Source organism: Gymnoscopelus braueri (genome assembly GCF_963280865.1).
Source record: "Gymnoscopelus braueri genome assembly, chromosome: 9".
NCBI lineage: Eukaryota > Metazoa > Chordata > Actinopteri > Myctophiformes > Myctophidae > Gymnoscopelus > Gymnoscopelus braueri.
This window is the reverse complement of record NC_137610.1, coordinates 20,042,613-20,062,035: the sequence shown is the minus strand read 5'-3', so window position 1 is coordinate 20,062,035 and position 19,423 is coordinate 20,042,613. Positions and strand designations below refer to the sequence as shown.

The following is a 19,423-nucleotide window of genomic DNA, read 5'->3' as shown; positions in this document are numbered from 1 at the left end:
ACACACACACAATGACGGGTCTGAACACTATAATTACAGATGAACGGACGGACAATAGCCTAATAATTTCACAGAGGTCCTAAAAATGAAAATATAAAATTATTAGCCTATTGTCCGTCCGTTTCTCTGTGATTTTATAATTGCCCGCAGAGAATGTTATGGAGAAAAAGGAGTGAAATGTAGCTAATATCTACACAATATGATATCATAAGAGTTATAGGGCTACTATAACATACTCTAACAAGGTAAAACAAAATACATATTTTAAGTTCAGCTGATGTACTATTATTGGAGGGAGGAGCACACTTATGCTGTCTTAAAATGCATCAAAATGTTGCAAAATATTGAACTTACTTCCTCTGAATGTATTGGTCAAATTGAGCACACATTTCACATATCTACACAATAGACAATAATTTACAATAATAAACAGTGTTTAGTTTTTTTAATACATTTTTCATTCATCATATCACAACAGCAATACAACAAGATCTTACAGTAGGCTATAGAAGAGAAATCTGATGTGCAGTAATATCTAGCCCTTTTTTTGCCATGCATGGCTGCCTGCCAATACCACTACTGTGTGGTCCTATTGAAGAGTGTGGGTGTCCTGCTTTTGTATTCCGTATGCGCTGATGACTAACTAATCAGTTCTGTGACTTTGAGGATTTGCAATCACATTTTTGAGAACATCACAGCACAGAGACAGCACAAATTACCTCCTAATTGCATCAGGCACCTGTCACATTTGACAATATTGACCATCACATTTTATTACAGATTGGAACTTTTAATTGGCATTAAAGGAACTGCAGTTTGTAGCCTAAATGTTAATGATAAATCCTTCATGTGCATAACCGCTAGACACAGAAGTTTCTGTGCTTGAACCATACTATTCACCTTATAGAGCTATGCTTCCTTTAGGTAATATTATTGAAACACTTCTTACATTTTCATTGTAATGCAGATGATACTACTCAATTATATTTATCAATGAAACTAGATGAAACCAATCAGTTAACTAACCTTTAAGCATGTCTTAAGGATATAAACATGTGGATTACCTGCTATTACAATTTACAATTATAACTTAGGCTTTTAGCAGACACTCTTATCCAGAGCGACTTACAAGTGCGAGATCGGAGTATAGGCCTAAGCAGAGTAAGCATGAACTCAGGTCAACAAACAACAATGTAAATAGTCACATAAGTAGAGTGCAAGGAGAACAATGTACAGAGGTGCCTCAAAGAAAAAGGATACCAGGTAAACAATGAACCTAGCATCTGTCCAAACGACATGCTATCTACGGTAAATAACATTCTTAACATTTGTGGTCAAGAAAACAAATCTAAGTAACGAAAACACTACTACTAAACTAAAACAAAGCTGATGTTATTGTGCTTGGAGCTAAACAAACAGCTTAGAAACACATTCTCACATTCCTTCTCTGGGTAGTATTACCTAGGCCTCAGAGGAAGAAATTATATGGCTGCTTATATCTAACCTTTATATTTTAGAATTTGACCATCACTTATAATACTTCTACAATACATTATGATATTTGGCAGCTTGTAAAAGCCTAGATGTCTCCACTAGGCCTAATAGCTATTGTTTTGGTACAGTTTGTCCTTGAAGCAGCTACAGTATAGCTGTATGATCTCTGCCCTGTGCTTTTGGCTTAACTACCGTACCACTGACATGAGTGTTATCGTACTTCTCCCCATGATATCATGTACAGAACATAAAGCATAATCATCACCACCTAGAATATTGTCTCGACTCCTATGTGCCTCATCGATTGCTGATTGATCCAGAATTCCACGACACCTCCAAAGACACCGTAACAAATCTGCTAAATTCAGACAAAACTGATGTTATTGTGCTTGGTGCTAAACAAACACATTAGAAACACATTATACAATGACATTCCTACTCTGGGCAGCATTACCCAGGCCTCCAACGACACCGTAACAAGATGTCCTTGTTGCAATCAAGTCTGTAAAGATTCTCCAGCTGGTCCAGAATGCTGCTGTGCATGTACAGACAAGAACTAGGAAAATCCTATATATTTGCCTTGGACTAGCCTGCTATAGACTCATGCCTGGAGGTCTCCAGTGTGTGTGCACACATGCATGCGCTTCATAGGTGGTGCACAGTCTGTGTGTGTGTGTGTGTGTGTGTGTGTGCGTGCGTGCGTGCGTGCGTGCGTGCGTGCGTGCGTGCGTGTGCGTGTGCGTGTGCGTGTGCGTGTGCGTCTCTGTCTCTGTCTCTGTCTCTGTCTCTATCAGTGTGTCCAGTCATAGTTGTGCGGGATATGATGACATGTTTATTATGTTGGTGTTAAGTGGGCTTTAGCTTAATGGTTTCTCTGTCCCATGGAAGTGCACACGTGCATGCATCATACAGTAGGTGCCGTGGTCTCTCTGTGTGTCTGTCAGTCATGGAATACTCCAAGAAATACTCGACATAAACAACTCGCGGAAGTGACACATCCCATTTGCCTGAGAGGGACAACTAAAGAGTTGAGAAGTTGAAAGTTTGATGATAAATAAACAAACAAACTCACTTGACCTTCAACCACACATTGGCCTTCCTTGTCTGTGTTGTCTGCGATGTCCCCAGTCTTGGGTCGTGTTGGTCCTTGTCTACTCCTTTCAAGAAGCATTTTAAGTATTCCCCTTGGGTCCATCTATATGCTGTGGCATGTTTGACTCGTTTGACAGGCTGTACATCATTGAAGGACATTCAGATACTTCAACGTTCATAGCTCAAACCTGCTGGGCTATGTCATCATGCTATTCATCTTTGGTATTCTTTACATATTTTTACTCTGGGTTTCCTCTTCAGCAGTCTTGGGTCATGTTAGTCCTTGTCTACCCCATTCAAAAAGCATGCTATATGCAGTGGTGTAAAGTAACTAAGTACATTTACTCAAGTACTGTACTTAAGTACATTTTTTAGGTATTTTTTACTTTACTGGAGTATTTACAATTTAAAAATAATTTTACTTCTACTCCACTACATCTCAGAGGCGAATATTGTACTTTTACTCCACTACAATTATTTGAAAACTTTAGTTGATAGTTACTTTGCAGATATAAATGATTACATTATAAAACATACATGAACCACTTTAGACCTATTTTACCTAGGCTATTTGAAAATAGCCGATCTACAAGCTCACAACGCGTCGCATCGCAACGTGTTGTGAGCTTGTAGATCTGCTATTTTCAAGCATTTTAGTACTTTTACTTTTGGTACTTTAAGTACATTTTGATACCAATACTTTTGTACTTTTACTCAAGTAAATTTAGAATTCTGGACTACTTGGAGTACTTCTACATTGCAGTATTGATACTTTTACTTAAGTAAAACATTTGAGTACTTTTCCCCCCACTGGTTATATGATATGCATGACAAATATTGTCCCTGAGTCTGTCTACATGCTGTTGCATGCTAGTCTGAAACTGCTCAGGCCCTGATGTTACTGTCTGATGGTAAGATACTACTGGAGTGATAAATACCAAGCATGGTACAGTAGTTACCCAAATGTCAGTGGTATCTGGTCTTGTGAACTTGGATTTAAGTCTGACTGTCACAATAACCTGTGACGTGTGATGTGACTTGGACTAAATTAAAAGTAATAGGCCTATTGGTTTAGAGCAGCGTTTTCATATACGCTCTAGAGCCCGACTGGATCAGCAGCCTGCAAAGTGAATTGATCCCAGACTTACAAAGGACCACTGTTGAAAGTTTCTTTTCAGGGGCATTGATAAAATTAAATATATATTTATCAATCTGATAAAGATATATTTCATTTGTATGCATTCACATGCCCCTTATGTCAATCTGATCAAAAGTGCTTGTGCCTCTCAGGCAGTGCAAGTGTCTGATTATTATGTCTACAGTAGTTGGCCTCCTAGCACATGTCAACAATATTAGGTAGTAGGTTAACCTCGGATTGTTCACAGACGGAAGGCGTAAACCCACGCTATGTGTATAAAGCTATGTATCTCTGTTTAAACTTCAGAAGATTATATCTGGAACCTAGCATTTCCGACGCATGTATAAGATCTCTTCTCTGGAATAAACCCAAATATAATTGTTTTACAAGAGGTTTCATCTGTTTATTGATTTAATTAATTTAGATCTGATAGATAGATATGGACCTGATTTCACAAGAGAAAATGTATCTATCAGGGATATTAAGTCCATGTGGAACAGTGTCATTATTTAACATGACCTTGTAGCCCCCATCCAGCTTATCAAAAGCAGTCAAAGTATTTGAAGATTTGCATGTATACAGGGCATTTGAACACTTACTGTACATGGCAAAATAAATCATAGCCATTCAAAATGGAATATGAAAAAAAAAACTGAATAACACATGTTCATCATATGACTCCAGAGATAATGTGTACCAATTTGTATTACAGTATATAATAGGGATGCACAATGTTAACATTTTGTCCAGTATCCGATTATTTGCATGGTCAAATTGACCGATGCCGATATATCATTATAGTTTCCAGTATTGTTTCCTTTACACTTATTATACAGTAACTATGATTCTGGGTGCAGTTACAGAATTCTACCAAACAGAGCATTCTTATTACCTGATGTATTAGGCCTACTGATCCACACATTAGTTCAAACAATGTAAATAGTATTTCTATTTATCGGTTTGATACCGCTATTGCATTCTAAATCTGATTTTACTGATACCAATATATGGCCGATATATCGGTGCATCCCTAGTATATGCTAAATAATGCAAAATTCAGCTAACATTATTTATAATACCAAAATAAATATATAGGGCTACAATATAGCATTAACATTTAGGCAAAGAGAGTGAGAACATTACTGAAACAAAGTACGGTACAAAAGCAACATGGACTATGTAAGGAAAATTGCTTGTATTGAGATCCTTCATCGGCAGGCGGCAGCATTATTCTTTTTATCTACTGAGCTTAATAGACAATGCATTTATATTATCTGTCAAGTGTTTTCAAAAGTATTGTCAAATATTATACATATACACAGGCAGTATGCTGGGTAGAAATCAGGGTAACTGTGATGCACCGTCCTGACCCTGTAATGAAAGGTACATTAACCCTGTTCCTAATGGGATTGGGCCAGTGGCAATGGCCTCATATACGAGCAATCAGAGGATATGAGTTTGTTATTACAATAAAGGAGAGTAATAAAGCTTGCAAGTCTCTGTAAATGCCCCTGGGAGGACTAGAGAGGGGAGGTTCAGTGGGGGAAGGGGTCAGTGCAATATTGAGCTGCATGTTAAACCTGAGATGGAACAGTGACAACAGCATTTAGACCCAATGTGTGTAGGGGAAGGGAATCAATGTTCATTGTGGGGGATGGTGTTGGCCTTTTTTGGTTATTTGTTTCCAGGGGTGGCTGATCTAAGTGGGCTAAAGGGGCTTATCTTTTAGAATAAAGATGATACATCATTATCATTATTATTATTATTATTATTGTTGTTGTTGTTGTTGTTGTTGTTGTTATTATTATTATTATTATTATTATTATTATTATTATTATTATTATTATTATTATTATGAATATCATTATTGTCTCCGCCAGGCCGAAAGGCATGGCGAGAGTATGTTTTACCCCCTGTCCGTCCGTCCGTGTGTCCGTGTGTCCGTGTGTCCGTCCGTCATTCTGTCATTTTGTGTACAGCTAATCTCTGGCACCGTTGGCTTGATCGCAGAGAAACTGTGCACACTAGTGATGTGCAGGTCGGGTTTTTTCATGACCCGACCCGCCCCGCCACGGAACCTAACCCGCCTCAACCCGCCCCGCGAACCCATATATAAATCTATGGCTCAACCCGCCCCGCGACCCGCGGTGAAAAAATAAATAAATCATCATCATAATAGCTCAGATTTATATAGTGCTCTTTTAAGTACCCAAAGTCGCTTTAAATGTCTACAGTAGCACAACATTGTCATGGGCTAAATAAACAAGCATGTTGTTCAAAATAGGGTTATTTTTATTTTATTTTCGTGCATGTGAGAGCGGCTGACCCGCTCACCCGCAGCCCGCACAATTGCCTCTGAAATCCTGACTCGACCACCCGCGCCGCGGGTTGACCCGCGGGACCCGCGGGTTACGGGTCGGCCCGCTCATCACTAGTGCACACACACTCCCTGGATGCCAGAGCAGAACCTCTGCCCCAAATTTTTCACATGGGCCTGTTATAGCGCCACCAGTCCAGGAGGCCGCTTTTTGAAAAACACATTTTTTGACAGTACTCCTACAGATTTTATCCAAACATCACGCAATTCAGTACACAGTATCTCTATAGTCATGTGATCAACACGGATCTGTCCAATTTTCCATATTCTATCCTGATTGGCTAAGGTTGGCTTCCAAAGTTTGCAGGATTGCTCCGTTTTCAACAAAATGCCTCAAATCATGAACGCAGCTTGCGATTTCCGTGAGATTTCACACGCACATTCCCACTAGGCCGAGGAATAAATGCCACTTGAAATGTTTCAAATCAGCCACATGGTGGCGCTGTAAAGGGTCGATTTGTGTTTTTAACTATAGCTGCACCGATCTGCGTGAAACTTTGCACGCATACTCCCTAGAGGCCAAGGAAAAACATCTGCCCTGCTTTTTTCACATTTGCCTTTCGTAGCGCCACCAGGAGGCCGACTTATGTAAAACAAATGTTTCCTTCAGAATTTATCCAAATTTCACGCAAAGCGGTACACATGATCTCTATAGTCATGTGATCAAGATGGATCTGTTTAATTTTTCATATTCCATCCTGATTGGCTAACATTGACATCTAAAGTTTGCAGGAGTGGCCCGTTTTGAACAAAACGCGATTGCGGTGACACTTTGCACGCACATTCGCACTACGTTGAAGAACAAATAACACTCTTTTAACATTTCCCTATTATAGCGCCACCAGGAGGCTGATTTTTGCAACACTTTTCTTTTTTATATTACTCCTACAAATGTTGTCCAATCATGCAAATCGGTACCCATTATCTCTATAGTCAAGTGATCAAGATGGTTCTGACCGATTTTTCATATTCCATCCTGATTGGCAAATTCTGAACATTGCTGCCCCACAATAATATACCTGACCTGGCTCCGAGGAGCACTTTTTCTAGTTATTATTATTATTATTATTAACTAACACAAAATATATATACATTATTTCAGAAGGAGCGAGTGCATTTTACGGCAGCGGAAGCTGCCACGGAACTGCCGGTGGAGGAGCGGCAGCTGCCGGCAGTGACTACCGGCAGCTGCCGCTCTTCTTTTTTTCGCCGATAAAGTATAGTTTTGGACCATGACGGAGGCGCGCCGACTCAGCAGACCTTGAGGCCAAGGAGTCGCGCCCGAGCGCCTCCAGGCGCGAGTGCCCGCGACGACCGGCCGATGGTCTGCTAGTCGACTAAGCGCCTTCCGAGTTATGTACCGATAGGCACAGAATCGTAAATAATATTGGTGGGGACTGCGTTTGCCCCACTGACTGCGTTACGCAGCACACTCCCAAAGCTGGCGCCGCCGGCAGCTCCGCGGCAGCTTCCGCTGCCGGAAAATGCACTCGCTGTCCCTCGATTATTTTCTACAGGCCAAATCTGCTTCCATTCACATAATTGTGGTAAACATGTGACAGGTGTCATCATGGCAGGCCTCCTTGATTTACTCGTCATTTGGGCTAAGCTCATTAATTACTTAAAAGAATATATATTTAAAGGTAGGGTAAGTGATTTTCTTTGGTTAAAATAAGTGTTAAATAGCTCTATATTCTGATAGTACTCATTGCTATAGAGTGTTTGTTCAGTAAAAGGAGTCTCCTTGTCTCTCCAGCTCTTTATTAAACAGAAAATGCATTTTTGTTTCAGTTTCAGTTTCATTTCCAATTTTATCCAATCAGGATAGAGAACTCAATCAGGATATAGATTAAACAAGTGAAATTGGAAGTGATGACACTAAGAAATGAGCAGGCCAAATTGGAACTGGAACACTATAAAAATGAAGCTTAAAGATTTGTACTTTCTCCTGATTGGCTGAGATTTTGACACCTACCGGAAAATGTATTTTCTGTTTATTAAAGAGCTGGAGAGACGGGGAGACTCCTGTTACTGAACAAACGCTCTATAGCAATGATTACTATCAGAATATAGTGCTTTAACCTTTTAACAAAATACTTTTTGTTTTAACCCAAAAATATCACTTACCCTACCCTTAATGTTGTTTATAGCATGTTGTTTAAACAGATGCTAGATTCATTGTTTACCTGGCTGGTATCCTAGTTTCTTTGAGGCACTACATTGTTCTCTCTGCACTCTACTTATTTGTCTATTTACTGTGTTGTTTCATGACTAGGTCATGCTAACTCTGCTTATTCCGATCTCGTACTTGTAAGACGGTCTGGATAAGATTATCTGCAAAATGCCTAAATTGTATTACATTCAGTTATGAAGGTAGAAGGATTCTCAGCAAAACAAGGGTAGGCCTTGTTTTTCACAAAAGAGATATACTTTAAAGTTTACACGTTACTATAAAAAAGTCCTAATTTATTAGTTATGCAGATATTTTCTGTATTTTCTGTAGTGGTCACTGGTCACCAGGGTTTACAGATCCCCTGATGTTCACAATAATCTTCCACAATACAAACTTGTGTGTGCATGTGTGGTCTCTCTCTCTCGCAGTCTCTCAGTCTCTCTCTCTCTCTCAGTCTCTCTATCTCTGTCATTCTCCCCCTCTCTTTCAGTTTGTTCTCAGTAACCAGAATTCATTAGGGTCTTTCTGTGGCTGTGGCAGTCAAATAAATGCTGCCTTAATAAATCACATTGTCACCATGGCCTTTGCAACCTCAGTAACAGGCCTGCATATGAAAGAGTGATGCTCGTGAAATTACAGCACTACAACCCAGCACCACAAACACACACGCACACACACACACACACACACACACACACACACACACACACACACACGCACACGCACACACAGCAAAATTGCATTGCATTGTTTTTTTCCGGTGCACAAATATAGTACAGTGTGTGCTGTGCATGTAAGTATGTGAATGAATGCACTCCATTGTATATGGGCCATGCATGCAGGCCAGCGACAGAATAATATCTCTGCTCTATTTGGTGCCTAAAGCCTCTCATCATGATTCATGGGGCAGATGGGAGCAGAGGATGATGGGTAGCTAAGGGCGTGATGGGTGGAAAATGGGGGTGGGTTGTCAGGTGAGAAATGTAAAACACATTCGAGAATACCTGTGGACATGGAGTCAGTGTTGTTGACTCAGTGAAATCCCCGCGACATCAAACAAGCGGACCCTGCAATCGAGAAGTCTCGTAATTTTAGCTTCTAAAAAACCCAGAACTTCAAGAGGCTCATGTGACGCGTTGTGAGCTTGTGGTATATTGTCTATTTTCACCTTTAAAGGTGCTGTTTGTGATATTTATAGTTAAAAAGTGTATCACTTACAATTTCAATTATTTATCTTGTATCCTGTATGAGTTGGTAAAATTGGAATTCCGACCTATTTTTTTTCCCCTGTTTAGTAAAGAGCTGGAGAGACGGATAGACCCCTGTTATTGAACAAACATTCTATAAGTGATTACTATCCGAATATAGAGCTATTTAACCTTAACCCTAACCATAACCTCACAAAAAACTACCTAACCTCTCACACTAAACTAACATTTGTCGGACTATTGCTATGTCAGACTAATGGGCCCATTCATACAGGTTGATGCCTTTATTGTGCTTAAAATCCATGTTGCAATGTTCCAATAAAAAATTGCATTGCTTTATCGCTGCGAAATATTCATATTCTGTGTGAATGTACTCGCAACGGTTTGAAAAAATAGATTTGGGGCAAATTAATTTCATGTGTGTCAGGATCTTTAAGCATATAGGCCTAGGGTAATTTGGAGAACTTTCTCTTTAAATGACATGCCCAAAATAGGGACGCCGGGGTTAATTAAAAGGCAATAGCATAACGACCCACAGCACATCCATACTGTTGCTGGTGCCAGCCTGGCTGTTCTGGCTGGGAAACTGGTGTGGGAACGTACAGGTCGGACGTGAAATACCTCACCCTGCCGCCTCTTTTCTGTGAACTCTGGAGCTCTCATGGTGGCGTTTTTCTCAGCATTGTTCAGGTACTTTACCCGGGGCTAGATCTTCATTCCCTGCCAGTCAGGTTTTGGGGCGAGTGTTATCCATTTCTCTATTGATGCTGCCCTGTGAGCTAATGAAGGGCCTGAGAACAGGCCTTTGCCTAGACCAAGAGGACAGAACTGTCTCCTCTGGGACTTTGAGCACTAAACGAAGCTCTTATTCATTGTCAGCAAATGTGTGAAAGAACATGAACAGCCTTTTTATTGATATAGCTTCTGTAGAATATTAAAATGGTTAAAAGGTATACACTGTACCATTTTACATTTTGCTGCTTGTACCTGTATGAAGTAACAAAATGTCTCTTGATTCTTAACTGTTGTGGCTTTTGCAGTTCTTGAACAATTTTCTAATATAATGCTAGTGTGGAAGAACAATCTTTCAAAATCTGATGCTAAAAGGTTTTTACATTTACTTGTCTTCTCTTTTTTTGTAAGTCACCATTTGACTCCCAGTGAAGCAAAGAAGGTAAATTTGGGTAAAGTGGTGATAATATAATGACACATGCAAGTATCTGACAATATATATAGCCTAGTCACAATACCAACTTTGATGAGGCATTATACCTTTGTTTAAAAATAATTTAAGAAAGTTTTCTTCATTTCCTGAAAAATGTATATTTCGTTTATTTTTTGGAGTTAGCTGGTTTCTGCCCAACAGCAGAGATATCCAGTATTGTACTATTATTAGCTTGATGTTGTTATTGTTTAGCATATGTGATTAATTCCGTACTTACTTACCTCAGTCTGTGGAGCATGCCACACATGAATGACAAAATAAACCCTCTTGAATTTTGAATCTTTTAAATCTTCATTTATGACCCCCAGCCAAAGAAAGTGATGCATCCAAATCCAGAGAATAGTCACATGAGACTTGCCAGCACTCCCAAGTCCTTCTGGTACTTTTAATTAATATAAGATTAAGGCACGGGCAGACTAGGAAGCGTTTGGGCATCAAGCCTTCTTCAGCGTGATCACAGTATGATCACCTTATTTATACACAGTAAAATCAACAGTTTTAATTTAACTCTTTATGTCTGCTCTATAAAGTTCAAGTTGCCTGTCTGTCTGTGAGTCTAGTCTGTCTGTCTATGACACCATCTGTCTGATGCAGATATATGGACTGGACATGCATGTCCGACCACAGTGCAAATCGGTGTTTTTATCTGCGTTAATGTCAGCACAAATCAGTTGTGTGTGACATCAGAACAGAGCTTGATCAGCGAGAGATGGAGAAGGGGGGGGGAGAGAGTGAGGGAGAGCCTATTTCACACTAGGGGTGGGACGATATATCGATATCGCGATATATCGCGATACTTTCTCCCGCGATAACTAATCGATATACTGCCGAAAAAAAAAAATATATATATATATAATATTTTTTTAAGTTTGTGATACGTTGTTTTTCCTACTCTGTATTTGTGTAATGATGATTTTGAACTGTTTGGTGCTATTTTATGTGTTTATGAATTGAATACAAGGACTATCGTGATATATCGTTGGTGAAATTTCATGCAATATATCGTGATATCGCAATATATCGATATTTTCAGATATCGTGATATATCGTTGGTGAAATTTCTTGCAATATATATTGAATATCGTGATATCGCAATATATCGAATATCGTCGAATATCGTGATATATATTGTTATCGTGGGCCTAATATCGTGATATATATCGTATCGTGAGGTACCCATATCGTCCCACCCCTATTTCACACACACAATAACTTGGCCATTGCAGGGTACCGAAACCAGAACGCAGCCTGCGCAGTAATAAGAGAGAGAGAGCATGAGGGAATGCACAAAGTAGATTTGATTGGCAACTCTGTCACATCATTCATTTTGGACCATATAGGTTCATCATATACAGTAATTGTCAGCATAGCGCCACCCAGTTTCAACCTACCTAAAACTAGAGGTGTAATCAGCCAGAGTAAATGAAAGCACCTATATGAATGTGATATTGGCTTGTACTGTATACAGGGAAGTATGTAGAGACTTGAGGACTACTATGTTGTGTGTATGTAGGTGTGGGGGGAGAATATGTGGGCAGGGTGGCCTTGGTGGGTGTATGTACTCCTGGCCTGAATTATAGTCCAAACTAGGAAAGTGCACATGAAGAAAATCATGTTTCGGCAACAAACAGTGACATTTGTTGCATGTGTGCAAAGGGGGCCCCTAACACAAACTTTGGAAGAGAATCGTAACCAAATGGGATATGAAAAGATGGACGGACAGACAGAAAGTCACAGGAGTGGAAAAAAACATAAGCACTCGCCTCTGCCATTCCAGCCTGGCGAGGATAATATTATTGCAAGGTTGACGAAGAGTGACAAAACTGTTTCTATCCAAAGAGTGTATTGCCCAATGCTTATATTTTAATCATTGGTAAGTGGCCATGGAAATGTGATCTACGACTAAGACTAAAATAATGATTTTTTTTTTTCATTCTTCTATAGGGCTAAGGTTATATTAAAATGTCCTTTTATAATGTGTTTTGATCTGTGTATTGATGACTTAATTCTTAATGTTTTATGTAAAGCACTTTGGATTGCCTTGTTTGTTGAAATGTGCTATACATTTTTTTTGCCTTGCATGTTGATTTTCATACAGTGATTAAATAAATGGAATCCAATGGCTTCCTTTAAACTCAAAACTAGACTGTAGGCATACATTACAGTACTACAAAAAGAAACAACGTTGCTTGCTTCACTTGCTTGCATAGTTGCACAGTATACAATACAATACAATACATTGCTGCTATGCTCAGGCACCTTAGTTTAGTTTTTTTTAGTTTTTATTATCTCAGGTAATTTGTAAATATGTAGATAACTTGTCTGGCCTTCTGTTGCTCTCTTGTTTTGATCTCCTTCCCACTTACCCCCCACCCTCTTCTTCTCCCCCCCCCCCTCTTCTTTCTATGGAAACTAACGTTGCGATGGGAACGATGTACAAAAAAGAATTTCACCCACTTTTTTACCTTGTAAACCTGTGATGTGACAATAAAACTGATTCTGATTCTGATAGTGTTACATGTTGATTACATACATATCTTATTGAGTCAGGGTATTGTTATACTCCAGCTCACTTAGCATTGCAGGCAGCATAACATGAATCCCATTAAAATATAATGAAGTTGTTGTTATGTGACAGTGAACACATTTACTAGATTTGTTAAGGCTCATTAGTCATCTGATGTAAGTGAGGTAGAGTGAATATTACCATATTACCATAGTGCAAATGCTGCATTTTCTACCACTCTTGAGAAATGAAAGTAAGGTGGAATCAATGAATAAAATGATGGAAAGGGAGAGAGAACCACTGCAAGCTGGTCTGAGGCATTTCTCAATGGCTGGAAGCAAGAAGCGGCTTTGCTTGTAGTAACTAATAATGTGCTTCTATACTGCCCCCTTGTGATTGTCAAACAAACTGCAGGCTGTCCATCAATACACAGTACACCCCCTCAATGAATACAGGAGGTAATGTAATTAATTTGCTCACAGGATTGGGAATTGATTTGTGAATATGTCAAAATGATTGCAATTGTACTGCCTTGACCTCAATTCATTCACACCTTTCCGCAGAAATGGAAGCTAAGCTTGGGCCAAATGTGGTCTTGACTTCCATATCAAATATATTTTTTTTCTTCTCTCATATTAACATTAATGTAATGATTTATCCCTGGCTGCACCGAGTGCATGATTGCTGAGTGAGAGCCCAGTGAGTCACATTGATGAATAATACCCACAGCTCAACCAGAGTCTTTCTTTACAAACACCAGCATTATCTTTTATTTAAAGCACCATGACTTCTCTGTCCTGTACAATATGTACATCGTGTGAATAGATAGAATAATACAGTACATTACATCGTATATACATACCAATGAATGGAATGCAAACCATCGCCATCCAGAGGACTTATAGAGTGTTAAACTGGTTTTCAAGTCTAATAGTCCCAAGTTAAAAGACCTGTGTACACTGAAGTGGTCTGCCAAGGGAAGGTTGGGCCCAATACAATGCATATTAATGTGCCCTGCAGTTAACCACTTTAACCCTGGCATCTCTATTTTGGGCATGTCATAAAAAAAATGTCCCCAAATGTCCAGAAGAAATTCTACAAATGTCAGTTTTCGAAAACAGTGAAAATGGCCGATCTTCAACATGTTGTTAGCTCGTAGATCGTCTACTTTCACTATTTGTTGTATGTTAAAGTACATGGGACATAAGTGGTTAAGAGTGCTATGCTGTCCAGTGTTGCATCTGATATGTGAAATGTGTGCGTTTGTGCGTGTGTGTGTGTGTGTGTGTGTGTGTGTGTGTGTGTGTGTGTGTGGGGGGGGGGGGGTAATGAGGTATGAAGGAAATCAAATGTTTAGGAACGTCAAAGAAAGAGGGTGAGTCTGACAGTAGGGTTTCTCTACTTCATATTGCTCTCTATCCAGTCTTTGAAGTTGGCTGCGTGCGTGTACACTGTATAGAGCTCCGGGTTACACTCCCCGTCCTCATAGCCAAAGCTCACAAGGCCCAACATTGTCCACCGCCCCTTGTTGTCCCCCTGTCTCCCCGCAGAGCCGACAGAGGGCCCCTGGTTGTCTCTGGTGGAGTCCGTGGAGATCCCAGGCAGAATAAGGACACCCCCGGTGTCGGAGGGACAGATATTGGACGGGCTGTAGTCAGGCTTCTGGCTAGCGCAGAGCATGTTGTCTGTGACGCTGACCGGCATGCCGTTGCGAGCGTACTGCTGCTCGCATGGTACCACGTCAGCGAGGTGCACCACCCCGACCCTGGCTTTCTCGTCAGCCCCCAGGGATGCCAGAGGGGACCAGCCCATCACGAGGCCTTGCGTGGAGGTCACCTCGCCTCCCTGGGCGTCCGGGAGGCAGAGGGGGAGGACCCGCTCCCCGATCCGGGCCTTGTCCAGGAGCTTTATCACAGCGAAGTCCGAATCCAGAATCAGGGGGTCGTAGTTGGGGTGGACGGCCACAGACGCCACCTAAAGGAGAAGCAGCGAGACACAGGCAGGGTAAGAAACAAACAATATGCAAGTAAGTGGTGGGGAAAGAATGGAACGGTGTGATATGAAAGGGAACACTGTAAAATCCTCAGTATTTAACTGCACTAATGGAACCAAATAGACCTGTAAGGGTCAATTGTTTCCATTTGTAAAAAAAAAAGAAAAAAGGATGAGACCAAGGCACTCTTGTGGAAAGGTTTTACTCCAGCCAAACAGATGCGCTCCTTTCTGTCTTTTTTCTACATTGTTTCCATTTGTAGTTGAGATCATTACACCCTGGGAATGTGATCCGAAAAATGCCTCGTCCACAGTCCACACAGGTCGATGAGTTTATTTATTTTAGAAACATTGAACGCTTTATTGCCATATAATATTGCGTTCTTTGCGATGTACTCATATCACAAACAAAACTTTCACTACATGTTCGGACGGGGGAAAAAATGCTACGGGTGTTTAAGGACCTTTCAAATAATTCATTTATTCATGCATAGTAAATAACTGATTTGACTGAAGAGAGTTTTTGGATAATGAGTGAATGAATGAATGAATTGAATAAAGAGACCCAGTGGCAAACAGCAGGGTGGCAGGATGGAACATGTTGTAAAGGCTTTTACTTGTCTCCATGCAACACAATGATGCACACAGTGTACTCATGGAGCCCTAGTTAACACATTATTCAAAATGGGTATCAGGGGAAGTAAGTGTGATTACCTCCCTGCTGTTCTTTGTTTAAATAAATGATTGGATATGTATTCCATATACAGAATATACAGATGGGTGAGAGATTAAAGGAAAAAACTGAATAAATGAGTGGAGAAACATAAGGAATGCAGACGCCTACAGGTGTACTGGACAATGCAATTGCTATTTCCATCCTGTCATGCTCTGTGGCATGTATGCAATGCTGAGCAGGCCTAGTTGACCTCAATGTTGGATCAAGATGCAAGAGGAATAGTTCCAACTAAGTGACCATAAAAGAGGGTTCGTTATTGGGACACGCATGGCCGGAGATTCCGTCATAAAGAATGCTCAACTGGCTAGTGTTTCAATAGAAACAATGTCTGTATTTGTATCTATAGGAAAGACATCAGACTGAGAATGTAAATGCAGGACTGTGTCATCAGGAACAGTCCATCGACAACTACATATAGGATTGCAGTGCATAAAGCCCTCATTACAAAGACAAATGCGCTGGTGACAATGTGCTGGTCTACAGAGATGTGGGGAAAAAGTGATATGGTCAGATGAGTAATCTTCCACCATATAACTAGAGAATGGCATAGGACTGAATGCTTGACACTGACAGTGAGGGCTGTGTAGAATTCACTTCTGAGGAAACACTGGAGTTTATCTGAGTGCAAAGGGACCAAAACACAGAGCAGAAAACAGCAACCTTGGATGGTTCATAGAATGGCTGCGTAGTGCATACCAACATGCACCTGCCCTCAGCCAACCTCCCACAGTCAAGGTATTAACACTTCATTGACACTAATGTTAATCTATTTATTGAATTGAAATATTGATCAAATGTGTGTTTCTTGTTGTCTTTATCAATGCGTAAAGCCATGGGTATTGGGTAGGCCTGTCCCCGACTAAGGAATTGTTTAGTCGAATCTAATTGGCGACTAATTGCCAATAGTCGACCGGCAGTCGACTAATGCAAAAAAAAAAAAAACAGTCGACTATTCGACTTAGTCGAGGTCAGGCCTAGTATTGGGTATGTGATAAAGAAATTAGTGCCCAACATTCCTTGTTGCAAGCTTACCCAACCGAGGGCTAGAATATATGCTGGATAACCTCAGTTAACGACAGATGTCTTGGTGATATTATCTATGTATGTATGTATGCATGTATGTTTATAATCGGAATCAGAATCATCTTTATTGTCACATCACAGCTTTACAGGTGTGTTGTTTTTGTGCAAGCTCCATCGTTTTTGTCGTTTCCAGAAAGATAAAGATAAAAAAGAAGGGGGTGGGGGGCGAGGGGGAAAACGAAAGAATCAAAAAACCAAAAGGTGTCTACATATTTACACATAGTGTATCCGTCTATCAACATAAAGTAGCCTATCTATATCATAACATCATATATACAGTATATAAGAAACACCACCGCTATCTTACCCTAAGGTGTTGGATGCCTTTGGCCTCCCTGAGGTCATCGCGGTAGTTCTTCCCCATCACTACCTTTATCTGATGCGCACCCAGCGGGTAGCCCTTCCCCAGCTCTGTCACGCAGTGAGCGGCCACCACCACGCTCCTCTGGTTCACCAGCGCCCCGCTGCACACCAGATGCCAGTCAGAAGCCTGGTCATGGAGCTTGGTGCCCGCTTCACCGCCCTTCTTCAGGGACCCTGCCAGGGTGGCTGCCTTGGTCACCTTGGTCCCAGCTCCGTTGCCGGAGCGGCGGTAGATGGCAGCCAGCCAAGGCCACTGAGCTTCTGCTGCCTTCTCTGGGTCAAAGGTCGAATGCTTCCCACACACTGTCATGCAGGAAGTGCAAAGGCAAGGGAAGGAAGGGGAGACATAAGACATTCACTAAACTGAGTCAACACTTGGCAACGTGCAAAAAGAGTTGCAAAAAGTGTGTGTGTGTGTGTGTGTGTGTGTGTGTGTGTGTGTGTGTGTGTGTGTGTGTGTGTGTGTTCGTTTGCGTGTGTGTGCCCGTGCGTGTGCGTCATTGTATGTGTGTGTCTGTGTGTGAAATTGCATTGTGTGGAGCATTTTTCACCCTTTTTTATATGGCCTGACATTAACTAGTAATCCTCTGCTGCCCTCACCAGGTGAACAGGAGACATGACGCCCACTCCATTTCCCCGTCTTAAGGCAGGTGCGACGTGCGCTGCCCGAATGCTGGTAGAAAGGAGAGGCACACTCGTACTCAATGTGTGTGTACAGCTGGTGGAAACCCTGGGGCAGCTGGGAGTGTACTGGAGGGCTTTTGGTGGGACTGTCTGACTGGAACTCCCTGGCACGCTCTGAGTAAAACTTGTGGACTGGGGTCTTCCTGAGAGCACAAAGAAGAGGCCACGGAAATGCAGGTAAACTTCGAGTTTTTACATATTTTTTGAACCACTTAAACCCCTCTTAGTTAAACGGCCCTGAGTTACTCTGTACTTGGTGCGCTCTTTTTTTAAATGTATCTACACCAAATGTCTTCGCCAAAAATAGCTGATCTACCAGCTCGTTGCGACGTGTTGTGAGCTTATAGATCTTCTATTTTTGCTGAATGTTCCTGGCAGAATAGGGATGCTGGGGTTCAAGTGGTTAAATGCAATATCTGAAAAAACAACTGGATGACACATCAATGTAAACTTGAATGCATGAAAGAAATGAATGCATTAATGCATGGATACCTTTTTATAGGTGCTTGCTTGCACGTGTGACAATAGCTAAACCTAGCTTGTAATTTATAAATGTATTGCTAGTAATAATAAGGTTATAGCTGCAAGATAATCGGAGTTATATAGTATTATGATGTGAGGATCCAGTTATTTAATTGTGCAAATTATAGCTCATACTGTAAAGTACATACCTGGATGGTACCTGAGGGGGCAAGACTCTTTGTCTAACCAGTTCTGACACTTTAGGCTCCCGACAGGCTGTAACACACACACACACACACACACACACACACACACACACACACACACACACACACACACACACACACACACACACACACACACACACACACACACACACACACACACACACACACACACAGACACACACACACAATTTCCAATTAACGCCTGCTGCGGAAGTGCGGATCAACTGCTGTGCTTTCAAAAGGGCTAATTGGACCCATGCAGAGGCTGATGGACATGCAACACAGACAGAAGTCTATAGCCTATAGCCTATCCAGTGTTTTATTTATATAAAATCTAATTTAACCAATGGATCCAATGGAAGGGTCTGTATGAAAACCTTTGCAGATGCACATACAAAGTCCTTAACCAGCATATAAGAACCATTGTTGCAGTATACCTCTCACACAAAGGGGCTGCCTGCCACTCCAGGTGCCATTTGGCTGGCAAGTTCGATGAGTGTTACCACTGAGGGCATAGGAGTGATTACAGGAGAATGCCACCGTCACTGGCCCAGGCCCTGGCACGTGCTGATAATAGCCATGATATAGAGGAGGGATGGGTGGACAGATCTTGTCTGGGAGAACAGGATATGAGGAAAAAGTGAGTTAGGGTGGACGAGCACT

General features: G+C 41.1%; 2 protein-coding genes across 3 annotated transcripts in view; one reads left to right on the top strand and one right to left on the bottom strand.

Annotated features, from left to right (window-relative positions):
• Positions 1 to 19,423, top strand: part of pdhx (pyruvate dehydrogenase complex component X) — a 408,353-nt gene that overhangs the window by 128,433 nt on the left and 260,497 nt on the right. The window lies entirely within an intron of this gene.
• Positions 13,976 to 19,423, bottom strand: part of pamr1b (peptidase domain containing associated with muscle regeneration 1b) — a 31,083-nt gene continuing 25,635 nt past the window's right edge. For both annotated transcript variants that reach the window (XM_080437578.1, XM_080437579.1), the window contains exons 10-14: positions 19,198 to 19,374; positions 18,743 to 18,809; positions 17,988 to 18,214; positions 17,332 to 17,690; positions 13,976 to 15,187 (exon numbers count right to left, since the gene is read on the bottom strand). In XM_080437578.1, coding sequence (XP_080293704.1) covers positions 14,612 to 15,187; positions 17,332 to 17,690; positions 17,988 to 18,214; positions 18,743 to 18,809; positions 19,198 to 19,374 — 1,406 coding nt within the window. In that variant the 3' untranslated portion in view covers positions 13,976 to 14,611. The remainder of the gene's footprint in view (positions 15,188 to 17,331; positions 17,691 to 17,987; positions 18,215 to 18,742; positions 18,810 to 19,197; positions 19,375 to 19,423) is intronic.